Here is a 20,425-nt window from a genome sequence, read left to right on the forward strand (position 1 = left end):
TTTAAGAGCATAGTCTACTCTACACAGTATTCATAATATTTTGCCAGCTCCATTCAAATATAGCCTATGGTCATTCCACAAACTAACATTGTTTGTGCCACATTTAGGCCTATAGCACAATTATAAGTATATTAAGTTGGTGTAAACAACCTTCATTCCTGTGGAAATAGAAGCATGTAATGATGCTAGCTAGATATTTTCTGTTTGCAATTAAAAGTGAATTATGAACCTGGTAGCCACCTAGCTATCTAAGTGGAAAGTGTTTCAATTGGCATAGTTATCATGTGCTTCATGTAAATGCTTAGTTTAAGAGAAACGGATTATTGAAGATTTCAAGACTCACCAATTCCATTACACAAAGGCAATTGACCACTCTTCATATTCTATCAGTCCAAATCACAGTGCGTGCAGCCTATGTCAAAGTGCCCTCACATTGTAAATGGTCAGTAGCATAGTGTGAACCGGATAATTCCGCAATCTTCTCGCGTTGTTTTTGTTGTTCTCGTGATTTCCTTTTAAAAGTTTCTTATATTAAAAAGGTGAAATCAATTACCAATGACCACAAGCCAGCTGGAAACTTCCACCCTCTCTCTCTCTCGTTCCCAATTAAAACGAGTAGCATAACGTTCAAGTTAGATCTGCTGCATAATAGAGAGACTGAGAGGACCCAAAAAGTATCATCCTTATGTAAGATGCTTTTGCTGCATTTTGACATTGTAATCGTTCTCTAAGAGTGAAAAGCAGTTTGCAGTAAAGCTTTTCTGGCTAAATTGTGGTGCCCCTTCTGTCCCTTGGTGCCGTGCGCACAGTGCGAGATGCGCGTGGTTGCGGCGGCACTGGACACTTTGTTCCAGGTGCGTTTACAGTAGCCTACTATTGACAAGTTAACAAGGCCGATGAGCTGTGATTGAAAATCGGGAGTGGCGCTGTCCCTGACGGGACAAATCAAAATCACCCAAAATACGGGATGTCCCGCCCAATTCGGGACGGTTGGCAACCCTACCTTTGTGCCCTCCACCAAATATGCCCAACTGAAGGCCAAGTGGCCTTGCCCCCAGAATGTTGAAATTCCAAGCCTGCCTACAATGCAAAATTGCTTCCTCACGGAAGCTCCTGTAGCCGCATAGGATTTCAAAACAGGCGAAATGCCACAAAACCGGTTTGTGAATAGGTCTGTGAGGAGTCCTCTCAACTTCTTTTAAGCTGTCACAGCTGGTGGGAAGGTGTGATTTGTTGGGGGCAGGGCCGGATTAACTGGGCACAAATGTCTGATGGCCCCCCCTGCCCCCCAGTCAACGTGAATCGGGTGGTCAGTTAATAGGCCTATATCGTGAAGATTTTTCTTGCCATCTAAGGCACGAGCGCATCTATGAGGCCAAGACCAAGAAGCCCGTTTGTTTACAACTAACATTACATTTAATTAAACTGCTTATAGGCTATGCCGAAATAGTTTTCAACATTTTGAATATTAGTGTCGGTGAATTAGGAAATGTTCTCAAAGTAGCCTTATGGCTGAAAGCTGCTTGGGATCCCCCCCTGTCAAGCAATATAACCATACAAATGCGCGCACTCATTGTTTCAAAAGGAGTAATTTCGGCTTTGTCAGAACTGAGCTGTGGACGGCACGGCATGCCCAATTGAAAATAAATTAACGCAACGCAACACAACACAACACAGAACCCGCTTCTCTCGCGTCAGTCACTGACAGTAGCCTAGAATAAATGCATGGGGAAAAAACTTCCCCATGACAAAGACATCGTAAAACACTGAAAGTTAATATTTTGTCACTATAACATACATCTGTCCTTTGTCAAATGTGTTATGTTCCAAGTAGCCTATAGTGCGTAATTTTGCTTCATAAAGTTGAACAAATACATTTGCTTGTTTCACAGAAAAATATAAATAGCCAGTTATGGTCTACAGTGCAGAGTTGGTAAGTTATGGTAGGCCAACATACGAGGAGTGAACATACGAACAGGGGAAATTCTTTCTCTAGTAGCTGAGTAGCCTCAGGTGCGCACGTATAGACATAAGGCCGAACATGCAAGCGCCAATGAATCGTGCTCTCACAACAATCACGCCGTTAAACTTAAATAGGTTACATCACTCTAAGTTCGCCTTCAAGCAAGGAAAACGATGATTTGAAGACATCTGTTTCGTTGGAAGGGCAAGGGGTAGCAACAGGGCAACACAGAGACAGGCCGATGGCAGGGCTGTTATGAGAGTATTAAAATATGGGATATTCTACGGGAAAACATTAAAACGGCAAGACAGCGGGGGGAAGTTAAAATACATGAGAAACACGGAAAAAGCATGCATGCATTGTTGGCATGCATTGTTTCGGTCCCCGTGCACAGGGATTATTAGGGCCCGAGCACCGAAGGGCGCAAGGCCCTAAGGCCCTATTATTATTATACTAACTTTGTCTCAGAGCGTTTTCCTTTTTTCAGGTGGTTAAGATGGGTGAAATTTGGCACACACATCAGGTGTCACGCAAAGCAGTTAGGTACAAGAGCTTGGCCCCGGGCATGGCCCAGGGACTCAGTAGCGCCCCTTAGGTGATTAAGGCAGTGGTTGGCACATAATTTCAGCTAGACGCATCAAATTTGGTAGGTGTGTGTATCTCCCCAAGATGAACAACTTTCGTGTACAATGCATTAGCCACGCCCAACAGGAAGTGAGGTATTTGGGATTTTGTGCGGACTAAAATGTGATGAATTGTGATGCCAAAAGAGGTTCTTCCCATCGGTGAAAACGCATGAAATTTGGCACACACGTCAAGAGGTACCATGAATACACAGGGGAAAAGCCTTGGCACTGGGCTTGGCCGAGGAACTCCATAGCGCCCCCTTATGTCACTGTGACTTGTGGTTGGCATATAGTTTTAGATACACACACCAAATTTGGTGTGTGTGTGTAACTCCCTGAAACAATCAACGTTTGTATTAACATGCCATTAGCCACGCCCACGGGAAGTGAGGTAATTGGGATTTTGTGCATTGTGGACATAATCAATTTTAACGTACTCCTCCTAGACAATTGATCCGATTCATGTGAAAGTTGGTATACATGATGCCAATATGCTTCTGATTCTAAATTGTGAAGCTTTTTTTGATATGTTGTAATTTGACGAAATGGCAAAACTATGAATTTTAATACCCTTCCACATAAACAATAAATGTGTCTTAATTCACAATGCATGGCTTGAAATGTTTTACATTTCACAGGTCTTTGATTACCATGGGAGTGATGATAATTCGCATGCATATAATGCATATATGGCATAGCGCCACCACCTGGCAATAGAAAGAATGGCAATTACACTGATGTCACATGATCAGTTTTTAACATACTCCTAGACGGTTTGTCAGATTCATGTGAAGTTTGGCAAATATGATGCCAAGATGTTGCTGATTTTAAATTGCGAAGGTATTTTTGATATGTTGTAATATGTCATGATTATAATATCTCACCATATAAACAGGAAATGTGTCATAAAGTCACAGTGCATTGAATGAATGGTCTGAAACTTCTCAGGTTAATAGATATTATGATTATGATGATATCCAGACACCCAATGGGCCTGCCTGGCATAGCGCCACCACCTGGCCTAGTAGGAATAAAATAAATATCATTATTGTGATGTCACATGTGTAATTCACATGCCTAGCATAGCGCCACCATCTGGCCAAGCATGAAATGTGCCAAAAATGTTCAAGGCTTTGATGGATTGATCTGAAACTTTACAAAATATTGGATATCATGATTGTGATGACATTCACATGTGGAATTCACATGCCTAGCATAGCGCCACCATCTGGCCAATCAGGAAATGTGCCAAAATGTTCAATGCTTTGACTGATTGATTGAAATTTCACACAAAATTAGATTTCATGATGATGATATTCATATGTCTTATTAACATGCCTTGCATAGCACCACCAATTGGCAAGAGAAGGAATGTGTTTTTCCCACGTCTGTTGGGTATCACAATCAGATGCATCATTAATCAGATTAGGTGTATATGACATCCAAACACCCAATATGCCTGCCTAATATAGCGCCACCATCTGGCCAACCAAAAAGTGCATCAGAAATGTTCTATGCTTAAAATGAATGGTCTGAAATTTCTCAGGTTAATATATATTATGATTATGATGACACCCAATGGGCCTGCCTTTCATTGCGCCCCCACCTGGCCAAGCAAGTAAATATGCCAGAAAATAAAATATATAAACAAATAGCACACGCATCAAATATGTACATTTCACAAACGCACCACATCGGTGCTTGGTTGGATTCCGAAATGTCACGGTTGCGGCCCGCAGGTGCTCGGGCCTGCCATTGCCGCTTGCGGCTATATTTTGTCATATTATTAATCACATATGATTATTTGTGAAATTGTGCAAACAGGCGCAACACATTTGAAAAGGAAGGACTGGTAGCATGCAAGCTCACGGGAAAGATTGATTTAAGAACGTTATCACAGTGTGTGGCTGTGGCGCAAAGCAGCGCGGGCGGAAGACAGCGACAATTGGCAGGGGAGGGTCATGTCTTTTTTAACAATTCTGTCGGAGGGTCATTGAACAATTTCTAGCAGGCAAGGGAGGGTCATGCAACTTTTGACTGAAGCACTCAAAATTCCTCCGGTGGCCCCTTCAATAAATAACGAAGTCCCTAGATTGCTGCTGGGCTATATGTCTTGGTTCATGTCTGTTAACAACTCATTGCCGTCAAACGCGTAGCCTATCTCACGGTTGCATCCATTACAAACAAACATGCAATGTGAACGTCTGGGATTGGGAAGAGCACTAAATGCTCTACTGAATAAGCATGAAGTCAAACCTTTAAATGAAAAACACTCTAATAATCAAAAAAATAAACCGCTAATGAAGTAAACTTGTGACCATCAAAAATCATTTATCGCCTGTAACTCCGTGATAACAGGACGTAACAAGAAGACATTTGGAGGTTAATATGCTCTATATTTTGTCCAAATGATGTCTGTCTATCATCGTTGCACTCGGAGAAAACCAGAATGTTTAATTTGTCCTGCGTTTCTTCTACGGCTGCAAACGGGATTCACTCGCAGTTAACCAAATATTTCTTTATTAGGGCAGGGCAGGCATATTTCTGGATATTAAATTATTTCTAAACCAGTCTGCTAAAGTCTGTAGTGAAGTCTGTGTAGGGTTTTCCAGGCTCCATTTCGTTTTACGAGACACCATGCTCACTTGAGCCATCTACCAGTTGTTTGGGTTGTTGCAGCGTCTCACTGGAAAAATACACCGCATGATCCCACGTGCGGACCGCGAGTGAAGCTGGCCAAGTTGACGCACTGCCCACTGTACGTATATGGGGAAAGATGGCCGTTTTGGTTATTTTTTGTAGGCGAACTTCAGAGGTCTATGTTGGTCCAGGAACAACTCTTACTTGAACAAAACACGGTCACCCACCTAAACACACACACACCCATGTGTACACACGCACGCACACACACACATATATAAAGACACACACACGTGCGCACGCACACACACACACACACACATGCATGTGTACACATGCAGACACACACACATATACAGTATAAAGACACACACACACACACACACACTTTTCTCCAAAGGATATTTAAAGCATATAATAGAAAATGCACGCAACTACAGCAGTAACACATAGGGATGACACTAAATGAAACCAGTCTATGCTTTTATTGGCCAAGGTGCAGAAATAATACAATAGATTTTAAAAGTAACTTGTTCCTGCTGCTAATACCTCCTAAATTGTATTTAATTACATGTGTTTCTGTGTAAATGAATGATGTAATTTGATGTTCTCATGTAATTTCTGCTTTGTGCGCTGTAGGTACTGTTTTTGATTGTTTTCTACAGCTAGCTGTGCCCAGAGGCGGACAGAGTACACAGCTTCATTACTTGAGTAAAAGTACAGATACCCTTTGCTAAATTTTACTCAAGTACAAGTAAAAGTACAACAGTCAGATGTCTACTTAAGTAAAAGTACTGAAGTACTTGTTTTTAAAAGTACTTGAGTATCAAGAGTACAAGAGTACATTTTCTAAATATTGCATTACTACTGCCACAGTGCTTACATTTCAGAAACATCCTACATGGAGTTATGAAAAATGTTAATGTTAATACCTTGGAGAATGTAAAAGGAATTGAAAGTAAAATCAAGTCATTTATATCTTTTTACCATGTTGCCAGGGATGGGCAGTATTTAATACATGTATTTAAAATACGTATTTCAAATACAAAATACTATTTTGTAATTGAAACATTTGAAGTGAAAACTATCATTAACTTGTTCAGAAAATTGAAATAGTCTGGCAAGGTGGGGCCACAGGTTGGCACATTCCCGGGATGGACCTGCTGCGTCTTCATCTATTGTTTCGTCCATGGTTTCGCCTCTTATCTAAATCTGACCATGGAGTTGACTTTGGCGGAAAGCTGAAGGTGATTGCTGATAGGCTGTCCCAATCAGTGGCGCCTGCACAATCCAATCACGTTTGAGAGGGAAACAACAAATTGAGGGTTTCCGAGATTTTTGCTTTTTCCTTTTTTTTAGAAGTAGTAACGGGGCCCCAGCAGTGGCGCGACTGGCTGGGGCACCTGCACCGTACGCCGGCGACCCGGGTTCAATTCCTGCCCCGTGGTCCTTTCCGGATCCCACCCCTGCTCTCTCTCCCACTCACTTCCTGTCAGTCTCCACTATCCTATCTGAGTAAAGCCATACAAAAAAAAAAGCCCAAAAAATATACTTTAAAAAAAAAAAGAAGAAGTAACGGGTACTCACGGTTATGGATAGAAATGTAGTGGAGTAAAGAGTGCAATATTTGCCTCTCAAATGTACTTGAGTAAAGTCATGAGTACTCCCCAAAAATGATACTCGAGTAAAGTACATGTAGCACTCGGCTCAGAAAATATTGTTTAATTATCTAAACTAGTTTTATAGAGTGTCTGGACCAGTTCTATCAGAAGATTTCTATGTTAGACTGCTGGAGGTAGAAAGTTGCAATGCAATGACTCAGAACACGTGGATGGTATACTAGTACGTTTCTGTATTGTATTTAGATATAAAAGGTGAATTGTATTAAATAGGTAGTGCAAATAGTACAAATATTACATCAATAACAAATATAAATAACAAAATAAATAAATCACAAAATGTGCAAAACCATTCAATAGTAATATACAAATATCATAAATTCGTAAATATTACCGTAGTAAAACAAGTCTATCTTAAGTTGGGTGCACCCTCTAAGCTACTGTAAGTTTGTTACATGAAAAATAAATAGTACAATAGGATAATCACTATAATATAATGTATCAATTGCAAGTTATCAGTATCCACTGTTACAATCAATCTGTTCTGTTCTTTGTTTTCCAAATTATCATGAAGATTAATGCATTACATATCATTGTACATTCAATAAATTATCTGTCTGGTGTGGGGAGGTAAAAAGGGAAAGTCAATGTCAGTCTAGAGTCAGTCAAAGTCATGGGTGGTCCTACCGCCAGGGAGGCAATGGGGGTTCAAAGGTTCAGAGGTTGGGTTTGGCTCGCCATCATATTCAACAAAATGTTTCCATCCACACTAAAAACCTGACCGAATTCCAAACTTCCACCGTTACACGTCGTTCTTGTCATCAACGGCCTTATGATTGTTCCTCGGTTTCTTTTCTGTATTCAAGTATTATTAGTTTGTCTTCGTTCGTGATGTTACAGTTGGAAGTTCATTCTATTTTGTTGATATTCTGTTGTTCTATTTTTCCAATCGGTTATCAGCTGTGAAAGCAGTTAGCGGTCTTCAGTCTAGTAACGTCTTATCATTTTGTTTATTGTTGTCAACGTTACCGGGGAGCTACATGCTGATTGGTTGAGCTGCCTCTACAACTTAACCCATTGTTGTCTGGGCTACATACAGATCCCTCAAAACTGTACTCAAGTACTGTACTCAAGTAAGTGTAGCCTACTCTGTTACTCCAGAGTGCCACAAATACTCCTTCGGGGAAGGGCAGGCTGGAATGGCAGCATTCCTCCCAACCGTCTCCTCCCTTTCTGGGAAACGTGCAAACAGTCGGGGAAACCAAAAGGGAAACCAAAAACCCTTCTCAATGTCCAGGTCCAGTAGAAAAACTTGTGAACAACAGATGTCTTGTCAGAAGATTGACAGACTCTGTATCGACATACGTCCATGAGGGATTAAGGGTAAGTCATGAATTAATTCATAGATTTGTTCCTGTATTAATTATCTGCTCTAAATTATTGACTGATCGTCTGCAGGCTTGGGTGTGTAAAAGCCAATGATTGAGCTTTGAGGAAAACAGCATGGCTTCACCAGATAAGGAACTTTGTATGTTACATACTATAGTGCATACATTAATGATAACATTGTGCACATTATTTTAGTTTACTTTCTTTTTAAAATGATGCTTTGGTTTATCATTCACAGTGCAGCACTCAAAATTAAAAGAGGAGGATCTACCACACCAAAGTATGTGTCTGTTTTTTTGTGGTATAGGGGTGCTAATCGTGTTTACAGTAGATGATTATTCCTTATGCCTCATACCAGATGCCTTATTCTCTTATACAATGTGTAGCCCATTTCTCCTAGACATAATTGAACTCAATTGAATAACCAATATCAATACGATTTTGACAATTTTCTCAGATTTCCTTATTCAGTTCCTTCCTCTTGTCTGAGCCAAGTCCAATTTCAGTTCAACTTAACCCTATCTTATTCATGGCGCCAGACGTAAGGCTAGCTTGGGACCTATGCAGAATAACTGTTTCCATCTATTACAAACATATGTGCACCCATCTTTGTGTTTGCCAGAAATGAAGTGTGTTTAGGCGCATTGGTATCTTGAGACACAGGGAAACTGACCAACCAGGGGCGGAACTATATGGTGGCAAGTGGGGGGGGGCACAGCCACCATTGGCCCTTGTGCATGACTTGCCATGAGAATGACCCTGCAATTGTCCATATGGACACGCCAAATTCCATCTAATTTAATTTTTATTTCAGACTCACAGGAAGGTTATACTGTAGCCTATAAAAATAATTATAACTAAATATAGATAAATAAAATCATCTCAATACTCTTACTTGTTTTCTAAACAGGACCAGGTGTCCCCCCAGCAGTTCGACCAAGATGCAAGAAAGGTAGGTCAGATAATTAATTACTAAATCTAATATCTGTAAAATTGTTTAGTTTGATCAGATGCTAACATCAGTAGCAGATTTGTGAACTACTTTTCATTTTGTGTAGTTGATTAAAAAAAAGTCAAATTTATTAATCATGCATTTTGGCATCAATTGAGAGATGTAATGAGTTTGCACATTTCTTTCTTTCATTTACAATATACTTTAAACAGCTAGCTTTTGTGTATTGAATCTGAACTCTTCAAGGGAATGGATGTTGAGTATTTAATTAATAAACTGGAATGCATTCTAAGTCAAGACCAAAGGTGTTATATTAAAAACTCATTATTGATTAACTTATTAATATATGTTATGGTTATTTCTGGGCAAATTTGTGGTTGATTTAATATTTGTGGCACCACCACAGACTTTGGGGCCAATTGGGCAATAGCCTTCCTAGCCTGGTCATTACCATTCTACGTACTTCCGCCCAAAATTTGATTTCGGTCTCACATGTAGTCTGGCCCAACCCACATTATACGGCTTGCGTTTCGCCGAGCCATTCAGCGAACAGTTGAGTGATGACGCGGAACTCGCCTGCCGAGTTGCTTGTAGTCCAGCGAAGCTGGTAGTTCAACAGCATAGCAACAATGGCGACGGAGGAAGAGACGCTAGAAGCTATCCGCGAAGTTGTCTCAACTCTCGAGAGCATCACGCAATTAAAGCACAAACAAGAGGCTTGTCTTGTCAATTTTATGAATGGCAAGGATATCGTAGCTCTCCTTCCAACTGGCTTTAGGAAAAGGCTATAGCCTTCCCTGAGCTAGTAAAAAGCTAGTTTGACATTTTTGATTGTTCTTACATGTGAACTTTAGCAGCCTGATAGCTACCTATCCATCAGAATAGAATCTGGAAATAAGTGCATTCATAACTTCAGGAGGAAGAAATTATGACTTGAAGACTCACCAATTCCATTTAACAGCAAGTAAGTAAGGCCACTTTATTTCTGCACATAGAGTATGCTACTGATGGTAATGTTGATACCACAGATGAATGAAGACCCAGTCGGACCAATGGTAGGAAAAATCAGGAACAGTTTCATTTACAATAATGCGCATCAAGGGAGAGACAGCATGACTTCACCTAAAGATCCATCAGCTGCTCTAACTAGACAAGGAAATAGTTAGGGTTTAAGTATCCTTCCAGGCTGACTGGAGATAACGATAGTCATCCCATTTCAGGTGGACTACACTGAATCAGACTCTGATTAGTGGCAACCTGGCAATCTGGAGCAGATAGCTCCTGACGCAGCCATGAAGAACAGTGAAACACTGGGACAGTACAGATATCATACAGAGTTATTGCGTAGAATCATACTTTTAGTGTCAAAGTGACCCACTAGTGAGAAATGCAGAACATTAAACCACATATTGGAATATTGGGCATAATGCAGAAAATTAAACCACATATTTGAGTATTGGGCATAATGTTCTATTCCACTTTGGCCCCGTTTACACGAAGGGAAGACGCAGATATTTCCCTGCGGTTTGGCCTCTCATTTACACGAAAAACCTGGTTTTAATCACAGAAAACGATTATTTCTAAAAACTCCGGCCAAAGTGGAGATTTATGATAACGCTGGTTATGTGTTGTCGTGTCAACTGGGAGAAACGGGGTTTTAGGTTCTCAAACGTCACATTACGCGCCAGAAAATGCTTAACGTCATGTGAGTGCCCTATGTTTACAGTTTGTTTGGCTACTGTTTATGGATGCTATTAAGGTGGTACACATTTTTACGTTTGTGCAAACGCTTTAGGCCTGTTTGCATTGGCAAATATCATTCAAAAGAGAAATAGGAAGTGATTTGTTTCTGTTGTTGCTAATTTCGGGATTCTGATTGGCTAACGTGGGATTGAGCTTCTCCTTACACTGCCACCGACAGGTTTGGCATGCTCTTGACGGCATATATACACGGGGAAACTTCTCTGACAGGTGTGCATGATGAAAACTGACAGGTGTGCATGATGTTATTTTTGAAAACGGAGAGGGTGAAATGTCCGTTTATGAAAATAGCCGGCCATGTATAAATGTAGCCTTTATCTCACTACCCAAGCTAGTACCACATGTCAACAGTGACAAGCCCTGCAAATGCGCACTCTGCTTTGCTGAATTTCAACACTTTGGCTCAAAAGGGCTAACCCCTACTCACTGAAACAGTGAACATGAACCTTAGATCTTTTACGGGAGGACACATCTCAAATATATTTTTTTCTAGAGCTTTTGAGATCCTTACAGTAATAGTAATTATTGCTACACTGCCCTGCACACATGAGAGTTTGTCATACCAGGTAAAGCGGCTGCTGGACTCGAGACATGTCAACGGGGACTATAATACCTTATTGACTGGGAGGGGTATGGCCCAGAACAGAGATGCTGGGTCCCTGCACGACACGTCCTTGATCGAGGCCTTGTTCGATATGTCCATCGAAATAGACCAGATCGCACTGGGCCGCTGGGAGTCGGCCGTAGGAGAAGGGGTTCTGTCACGAGGCTATCCGACCAGCAAAGAGCGACAGAGAGCTCCTCCAGGGAGACAAGCAGGAAGTAATGCATGCCCATATTTGGACTTCTGGTGGATGGACTCACCTGGAAGACATTACCTAATTGCTTATTGTCATTTGTTTTCATGTGTATCACCTGTGTTAACTTGTTAGCTGTTATTACTTGTACTATTTAAAGTCTCTGTTTGTTTTGCCTCTTGCTGAGTCTGTATTGTAGTACAAGCTGTACTTGTTTCTGAGTTCTTCAGTAAAAGCCTTGGACTACCTTCTCGTCATTCTGTGACTCTGCATCTTGGTTTTCACTGGTAAACCATCAGTTTTGGCTAGCAGATAGAGCCAATGGTGGGCCATCTCTAAGCGACTGTAACAAATCTGAGTCCTCATCTCCAATTTACGAGTCCAAGTCCGAGTCAAGCCCTAATCCTTGAAATTAGGGCTTGAGTTGGACTCAAGTCAGAGTCTGTGACTCAAGTACTACAAGCCTGGCACAAAAAAAAAAACATATTTCAAAGGATGACCTTTACAAATTGTGTTCTTTTAATTGCACACATTCAATATGATGTGAAACAGATGACATTTGACATTAATCTTATTTGTTTTCTGCACAGAAATAGCTGCTCCACCAGCAGTTCCACCAAGACGTAAAAGAGGTAGGTCACAAAACTGAGTACTTTTCATATGTGTAGTTGAGAAAAAAGTTAACATGTATGTGCTCTCCAGGTCCCAAGGATTGCAGATGTAATTAATTATGTAGTTCTAAATGTAGTTTAAACTCATACGAGAAGAAAAATGGTCTTCCTTGTCAGATATAACACACTTTGTATTCTTCTCAGAAAACTCAGTAAAACATATTTCTAAACATATATCTATCAAAGAGTGGATTGTCCGCACACTTGCTCCCATCAGGAATTTTTTATTGATTTGAAAATCAATAAAAAATTCCTGATGGGAGCAAGTGTGCGGACAATCCACTCTTTGATAGCCTAGCACTTTTTGTCCAGCACCTGCCTTGGATGTGCGCACCAACATACTACTTTTCATAAACATATATCTAAACATATATCTCCTGTATGATAGTAGTTTTCCTGATTGCATGTGTTTTACAAAATACTTGTTTCTGAAAGGTATCCTTTGTGAAGTGTTGATTGTCTTTACAGGTCATCTGCTATCATTTCTTAGCAAATTGGGTCTTTTGGAATTGTATCCAAATAAACTCACTCTCAGTTCTTTACTGGAGATAAGCAATGGAACAATGTTAGAGAAAGAGGTGGAGTCTCTCAAAGATGTCCCTCTGGCTTTCATAAGAAAACTACTGATGATCAATACAAAGTGCCGGAATCACACAACCGCAGACTCTGGTGGCAATGATGATGATGAGGAGGAGGAAGTCAATCCCTTGGATCTGGTCACCGCACTCTACCTTTGTGCTGACAGCTTTTTGCAGCAAGAAATGTCCATCAAGATGTCAATGTGTCAGTTTGCTGTTCCCTTTCTGTTACCTTGCCCTGATAATAATCAGTGCACACTCATGGTATGGGCTCTTAGGAATATTTACAAAGAGTGGCGACCCCATGACCTTATGCACAACAAAAACCATTTAGAGGACAGTGTGGTCCATGCACCCATACCTCTCCTTACCTTTGTTCGTCTGAAAGACTGTAGACTCTCCAAATCCCAATTTATCAATCATATCCTGAGTAGTCCACAACAAAGTTTCACACACAGAGACATGGATGGAGGAAATGTCCCAAAGAAGATCGCAAATGGCCTGGTGGAGATTGTCTGGTGTCTTCCATGTGGACAGAGCAACATTGATGTGTTTCCTGAACCTGTGGCAATAGCTAATATGAGGGGAGACATACTTTCCAAAGAAACACAATTCAGTTTCCTCATGCAGGTGTCTACTGCAGTTTTTGTGTTCTTTGACACAATGACCCAAGAGGAGGAGAGGTTGTTGGTTTTACAGGGCCCTCTGAAGTCCAAACTCTTTTTGGTGATGAATTCTGAAATGGAGGGATATGTTGATACACTGAAACTCCAGGAAAATCATGTACTAATTCGAAAACGGAACCTCAACATGGCAAAGTTCTCCAAGCAGATCATTGGTGCCATAACAACAGCCTTGGAAGCGTGCAAGAAAATTAACATAGAGGAAATGTCAGACATCGCACATGATTTGGGGATCTCTGTAGACGAATGTAAAAATAAGGCCTCACAGTCAGCAAAGATTGCAGCTGATAACATAATGAAAGGCATTGGGGTTCGTCCAATAGCTGACTACAAGAAGAAACAGCTGCCTCTCCAAGGTGAATACTTCAAAAAAATAGCTGAAATTGAGATGGAGGAATGCAGACTGCAAAACGCAGGTGATCTCAGTCTAGAGGAATACAAGGCTCAACTTCATGGGGAAAAATGTACACTGAGAAAAAAACAAGGCAGCATCAGGACTGCACAAGCAATGGGACAATTCATTCAAGCACTGTCTACCACAAACAAACAACAGAGAACATTCTTTTTCAAATGGATGTCACTGAAACTAGATAGGAAATCTCGTTTTCACTTAACAGAACTTCGCAAAAAAATCAAAGAAACAGGCCAGGGAAAGGACAACATATCAACAGTAGAGATTGATCAGCAGCTTCTGGACAATTCTTTGGGCATTGAACATTACATGAGAGAAATGGGACAGATGTACGAATCCAGACAGTCAGATAACAGAAGACACCTCCCTTCTGTTGCTGCTGAGCTTTTACTTGATGGATACCCCATGGAGCTTCTCGATGGAGATGCATCCATCATTCCAGAGAAGTGGGTGACTGATGTTCTTATGGAGGTGCACAGAAAAGTAGGGAGCTCTCGACTCTTGGTAATGTCTGTTTTGGGTGTGCAGAGCACAGGGAAATCTACTCTCCTCAACACCATGTTTGGTGTCCAGTTCCCTGTTAGCAGCGGCCGCTGTACTCGTGGAGCCTACATGCTCTTCCTCTCTGTTGGACAGGAACTCAGAGAGGAGCTGAAATGTGATTTTGTGCTACTCATTGACACTGAGGGCCTTAAAGCACCTGAACTTGTCAATCTTGACAGGAGCTACGAGCATGACAATCAACTTGCAACACTTGTAATAGGCCTCAGTGATGTGACCATCATAAATATTGCGATGGAGAATTCATCAGAAATGAAGGATGTTCTGCAGATAGCAGTTCATGCATTTCTGCGGATGAAGCAACTTGGAAAGAAACCAGTTTGTCATTTTGTGCACCAAAATGTCTCTGGTGTATCTGCACACAGCAAACTGATGACAGACAGGAAGCACCTTTTGGACCAGTTGAATGAAATGACAAAGATTGCAGCAGGCATGGAGAACCAGTCTGAAATAAAAGAGTTCACTGATGTTTTGGATTATGATGTAGAAATGAACAACTGGTACATACCAGGCCTGTGGCATGGAACTCCCCCAATGGCACCTGTCAATTCAGGATACAGCGAAGCTGTACATGAGCTCAAAAGGAGTCTGCTGAAACCTATGAACACTGAACATTTATCAGAGATTCCAGATTTTCTGATATGGATGAATAGTTTATGGAATGCAGTTAAACATGAACACTTCATCTTTAGCTTTAGAAACACACTTGTTGCCTATGCCTATGACAGCCTTTGCAAAGAGTTCTCAGGATGGGAATGGTCATGCAGGAAGTGTATCTACTCATGGCTGAACAACGCAGAGACGCAGATATCTAACACTGACATCAGCAGAGTACAGAGTCTGTCTGGAGATTTGGAATTGGATGCCTTCAAAGTAATTGCAGATCAGACATCTAAGATGAACAACAATTTGAATGAGTATTACAAATGCAGAGACAGGCATGTGAACCTTGTGGAAAGGTACAGGGTTGAGTTCCAAATTAATATCAAACGTCTTGGCCAAGAAATGACTACATTTGTTAACAATAAACTTCAGTCTGCAGTTTGTCTGAAACTGGACATGGAACGGGTAGAAAACATTCAAAAACAACACACAGATGTCATCGAAAAAAAAGTTAGTGAGCTCTTGAAAACGTGCAAAGAACACAAGACAGAGTTGTCAGACAGTGACTTGGAGGAAGCATTTAAGAAAATGTGGACTGATGCAACAAGAGGCATTTCTCCACTGAAAGAGAGGGACATTTGCTCTTGTGTTATGAAACAACTGCGCAGTAATCTGGCCCACCGTAATGTGCAGAAAGAGTTATCAAAGATTGGAGATCTAACCAGATGTGGACTTGAGGATTTCGAGGTGAAAATGACATACATAGCAAGCAAGAGAAGAATGAAATATGCATTAAAAGGGAGAAACATTATATCAGACATTCAGGATTTTGCAGAGAACATAATTCACAGATGTGAGGAATGTATTGAAGATATCGTAAGGGCTAGTAAAGATTTTCAGGATCATTACAGTAAAGAGCTTCTTGAGAAAATTGATGTCGACCTGAAAACAATAGCAAAGAAGACAAACACTACTTTTGAGACTGATTTGAAAGTCCACATATGTGGCATTGCAGCCCGAAGATTCTTAGAAATGCACCGAAATTTCCTGTCGGATAAAAACCCCCAAAATCATTTGGAGAGATCCAAGAACCAGTACTTATCAGATTTCATTGACTCCTACAGAGAAAAAGATCAGTGCCTCCGGAAGGCCCAGGCTTTTACCCAGCTCTGCATCAAACCTGCAGTCACAGAGTATATCAACAAGTCCCTTGGGATTGAGATTGTTGATGGGATTCTGTCAAGCAGCCATTCTGCCCAGTACAGTTCACGATCATACTTTCAATACACCATGTTGGCAGAACTGTTAGAGAAAGATGACTTTTCAAGCTTTTTGAGTTACATCTTCAAATATAAAAGCTTTGTGAAGAAATGGATTTACAATCAAGTTGTTGAATGGCTATCAAAAGACATGGGTCTGCTTAAGTTGAAGGGCCAAGTTCTGAAAGCCATCATTGAAAAGATCACAGAAACAACTGAAGTTTTTCGGAGTGAAATCGGTGACCCTAATGACACTGGGAAGGCAACAGTGTTTGTTGAAAAGTTGTGCCGTTCTCTCAGCAAAGAAATCTCACTTCCCAAGAGCACTGTTAGAGGGGTTCTCTTCCAGATGTCTTGTCGACGCACTCCATTTATTGACAGTCTCTTGCCGTCTTTGGACGACTTAAAGAAGCAGCTGTTCAAAGAATTTGCAGAATTAACTGACATTGAAGATGCCCTGAGCACTCTCAGAATCAAACCACAGAATGTAATTTTCAAGAGGGTATTTGGATGTGGGAAGCGGTGCCCCTTCTGCAAGATACCCTGTGAGGCTGGAGGGAAAGATCACGCCCAACATTATGCCACTGTGCACCGTCCACAGGGTTTAGCAGGCTACATGTATGAAAAGGCAATGACTCTTGATGAGCAGCTTTGTACAACATGTGTTTACAGCGATGGACGCTTTCAGAATCATGAGACAAACTATGAGTATCACCCTTTCAAGAAATACCATGTGTACTATCCAGATTGGAACATTGCTCCAGACCCATCCATACAGGCGTCTGACTACTGGAAATATGTGATGGTGAAATACAATGACAATTTCGCCGACAACTATGATGCCAAACCAGCTGTCTGTCCTGAGGAATGGCACAGTATCACTAAAGAACAAGCTTTGGAAGGACTAAAGTCAGCCTTCAATGTAAAATAAGCCTACCAGCCACAGCCACCACTAACCACTCAGTGAGTTGCACAGTTTTGAAAACGAACGTTAAGGGTTGTTTTAAGGACATGTTTGTGCATGCCTGTAGCCAGCCACTCTGAAGCAGTCAAAGGTGGTTCAAAACGAGTCAGAAAGTCGAAACAGGACCCATTGTCAAACTTTCGGTGTCCACCACTCTAGTTCATCCAAAACAAACCAGAAAAGGGACTCAAAGTGCTAAATACCGGATTCATCCTTTAAGTCTAGAGAAACAAATAAAATATCCACCACCCTTCAAGTTGGAGAAGAGTCTGTGCCGTGCACCTCCTCCTATGGGTGGAAAAGACTCCTGACCAGTCTACAATTACTTCTGCAAATTACAATAAGTTACAGCTTCAGAACATAAATCAGTCCCAATCAGACATACCTCAGTTTCAATCAGACATAACTCAGTCTTAATCAGACATACCTCACACCCAGTCAGACATAGCTCACTCCCAATCAGACATAACTCACTTCCATCAGACATACCTCACTCTTAATAAGACATAGTTTAGTTGCAATCAGACACAACTTAGTTCCAATCAGACATACCTCACTCCCAATCAAACATACTTCAGTTCCAGCCAGCCTCCTCTCTACTTTAAGAATGTGTCCTTTCCTACCTGCTCTCTCCCTTCTGCCTCCCAACCACCATGACAAGACAGGGCCCCTCTCCTGAACACACACATGGAATCGCCGCATCAACACATGGCAACCATTCCAGTGCAAGATACTCTCTCTCTCACACACACTCTCTCTCTCTCTCTCTCTATCTCTCACACACACACACACACTCTCTCTCTCTCACACACACACACCTACCCACACACAGGCTACTCTCCTGAACACACCACCTGAATCTCGACATGGCTGCATGGCATGCAGTCACACCTGCAGCAGTAGACCAGCAGCCCCTGAAGCAGCAGTAGTGGACATGCAGCAGTAGACCAGCAGCCCCTGAAGCAGCAGTAGTGGACATGCAGCAGGAGATCAGAGACCAGCTGCCCCTGATGCAGCAGTAGTGGACATTCAGCAGGAAACCAGCAGTAGTGCACATGCAGCAGGAGACCAGCAGCCCCTGAAGCAGCAGTAGTGGACATGCAGCAGGAGATCAGAGACCAGCTGCCCCTGATGCAGCAGTAGTGGACATGCAGCAGGAGATCAGAGACCAGCTGCCCCTGAAGCAGCAGTAGTGGACATGCAGCAGGAGATCAGAGACCAGCTGCCCCTGATGCAGCAGTAGTGGACATGCAGCAGGAGATCAGAGACCAGCTGCCCCTGATGCAGCAGTAGTGGACATGCAGCAGGAGATCAGAGACCAGCTGCCCCTGATGCAGCAGTAGTGGACATGCAGCAGGAGACCAGCAGCCCCTGAAGCAGCAGTAGTAGCCATGACCACCCTCCAGATGCTGGGCACAGGGCAAATGTTCGTATAGTTGAATAAGATAATTGAGACACGTTTTCATTGGCTCATACAGTATCAGTTCAGAAAGTCTTGTGTGTATTATGAAATTGCACTGCTGAGGGCCTGCAAACTGTATACTGTGTTCATTATGATGGAATGACACAACCTGTTTTAAGTTGATATACTTATATTGAGTGTAATATTTCAACTGAATCACAAATGCTTTTTCAAATTTGTCTGATGTTTGTAACTTTTATATTGATGTATTGAATTTTGATTTGTTTGATTTCTTGATGTTTTCTTTGTTTGCATGTTCTGTCCATGTGTAGGGAGACATTGAGATACACACACACACACACACACACACACACACACACACACACGCACACACACACACCTGCAGGCACACAGCCGCACTATAGATACACACACATACTACACTATAAATACACACACACACACTTGCAGGCACACACCCTCACTATAGATACACACACATAATACGCTATAGATACACACACACATACTACACTATAGATACACACACACACATACTACACTACAGATACACACACATACACTATAGATACACACACATACTACACTTGCAGGCACACATCCGTGATAACATGTTCATATTGCAAAGTAGACTCATTCTCTGTGCGTTTATGTTTTACGGTGATTTTTTTCCTTATTGATGTGGATATTCCTTTAATGCAGGTATAGAAAAAAGTTCCTTCTAATTGAGATCATTTCATTTTATTTGACATCAATATTTTGCTCAAGTAAACTATGTGGTGTTGACTAATATTATTTTATGTGTAGGGGTCATGGATATTATTATGTTCTTTCAAATGAGGGGTGTTGAAATTTGTAAAGTGTTAAAGTGAAATGTAAAGTGATGCTTTGCTAGACTAAAATGACAATATATAGGTTACCCGTGAGAGACTGTGTGTCTAAACCACCGATTGTATATAATGTAGATATAAACATACATTGCACTGTTTGTTTCATGGGTGTGAGAGATGCTCTTGTGTATTTCTTAGTCATTTAATCTTTACATGCTTCAAGATATTTTAAGGTGCTCTCTGTCATTATTACTTGCTGGCACTTGTGTTATGTAACTGACCTTTCTGATGTATTACACTCTTCACACCCAATTCATTCTTGTCTCTTTTAATTATACAGGCTAAACATTGATTATTTTTAAAGTAGCAAATTCATCTATATGACACATTTAGTTTATTCACTGCATTCACCCATAGTATACCCCTCACCATGAGATCATCCAGTACACACAACACTATAAATGGTCTTGTTTTTAAAGGCATTGTGGTAGAGTCTGAGGAGCAGCCATCTTTAGAAACGTACCACTGAGCACCTTTGGTGTCCAAACACAGATGACCAATAGCAGCACAAATATATACATAACCAATAGTGGCAAGTGGTGAAAGCATTGGTAGCATCACTGACTGACATTAAGCTGCATGTCCATGTTGCCTTGCATGAGAGTGTCTTCTAAATACAGATTTGTGTTATTGT

The 20,425-nt window shown here is 41.3% G+C and overlaps 1 protein-coding gene across 1 annotated transcript; it reads left to right on the forward strand.

The window, feature by feature from the left end:
• Nucleotides 1-8,122: 8,122 nt before the first annotated feature.
• On the forward strand, nucleotides 8,123-20,043 carry LOC143105753 (interferon-induced very large GTPase 1-like). Its single transcript, XM_076269843.1, has 6 exons — nucleotides 8,123-8,231; nucleotides 8,307-8,376; nucleotides 8,476-8,517; nucleotides 9,148-9,189; nucleotides 12,338-12,379; nucleotides 12,887-20,043. Exons 2-6 carry the CDS (start codon nucleotides 8,352-8,354, stop codon nucleotides 17,443-17,445), a joined length of 4,710 nt encoding a protein of 1,569 aa, XP_076125958.1. The 5' UTR covers nucleotides 8,123-8,231; nucleotides 8,307-8,351; the 3' UTR covers nucleotides 17,446-20,043.
• The last annotated feature ends 382 nt before the right edge of the window (nucleotides 20,044-20,425 follow it).

The sequence above is a fragment of the Alosa pseudoharengus genome, unplaced genomic scaffold (assembly GCF_046254945.1).
Source record: "Alosa pseudoharengus isolate Yale_2024_CS ecotype anadromous, Long Island Sound unplaced genomic scaffold, YU_APseudo_1.1 YU_APseudo_1.1_scf_6, whole genome shotgun sequence".
Taxonomy (NCBI): domain Eukaryota; kingdom Metazoa; phylum Chordata; class Actinopteri; order Clupeiformes; family Clupeidae; genus Alosa; species Alosa pseudoharengus.

Excerpts from the sequence above, each read along its gene's own strand:
- LOC143105753 (XM_076269843.1), top strand. The coding sequence starts at position 8,352 with ATGGCTTCACCAGATAAGGAACTTT. Across the intron at positions 8,377-8,475 it reads TTCACCAGATAAGGAACTTT|TGCAGCACTCAAAATTAAAA; the intron begins GTATGTTACATA and ends TATCATTCACAG. Across the intron at positions 12,380-12,886 it reads TCCACCAAGACGTAAAAGAG|GTCATCTGCTATCATTTCTT; the intron begins GTAGGTCACAAA and ends TTGTCTTTACAG.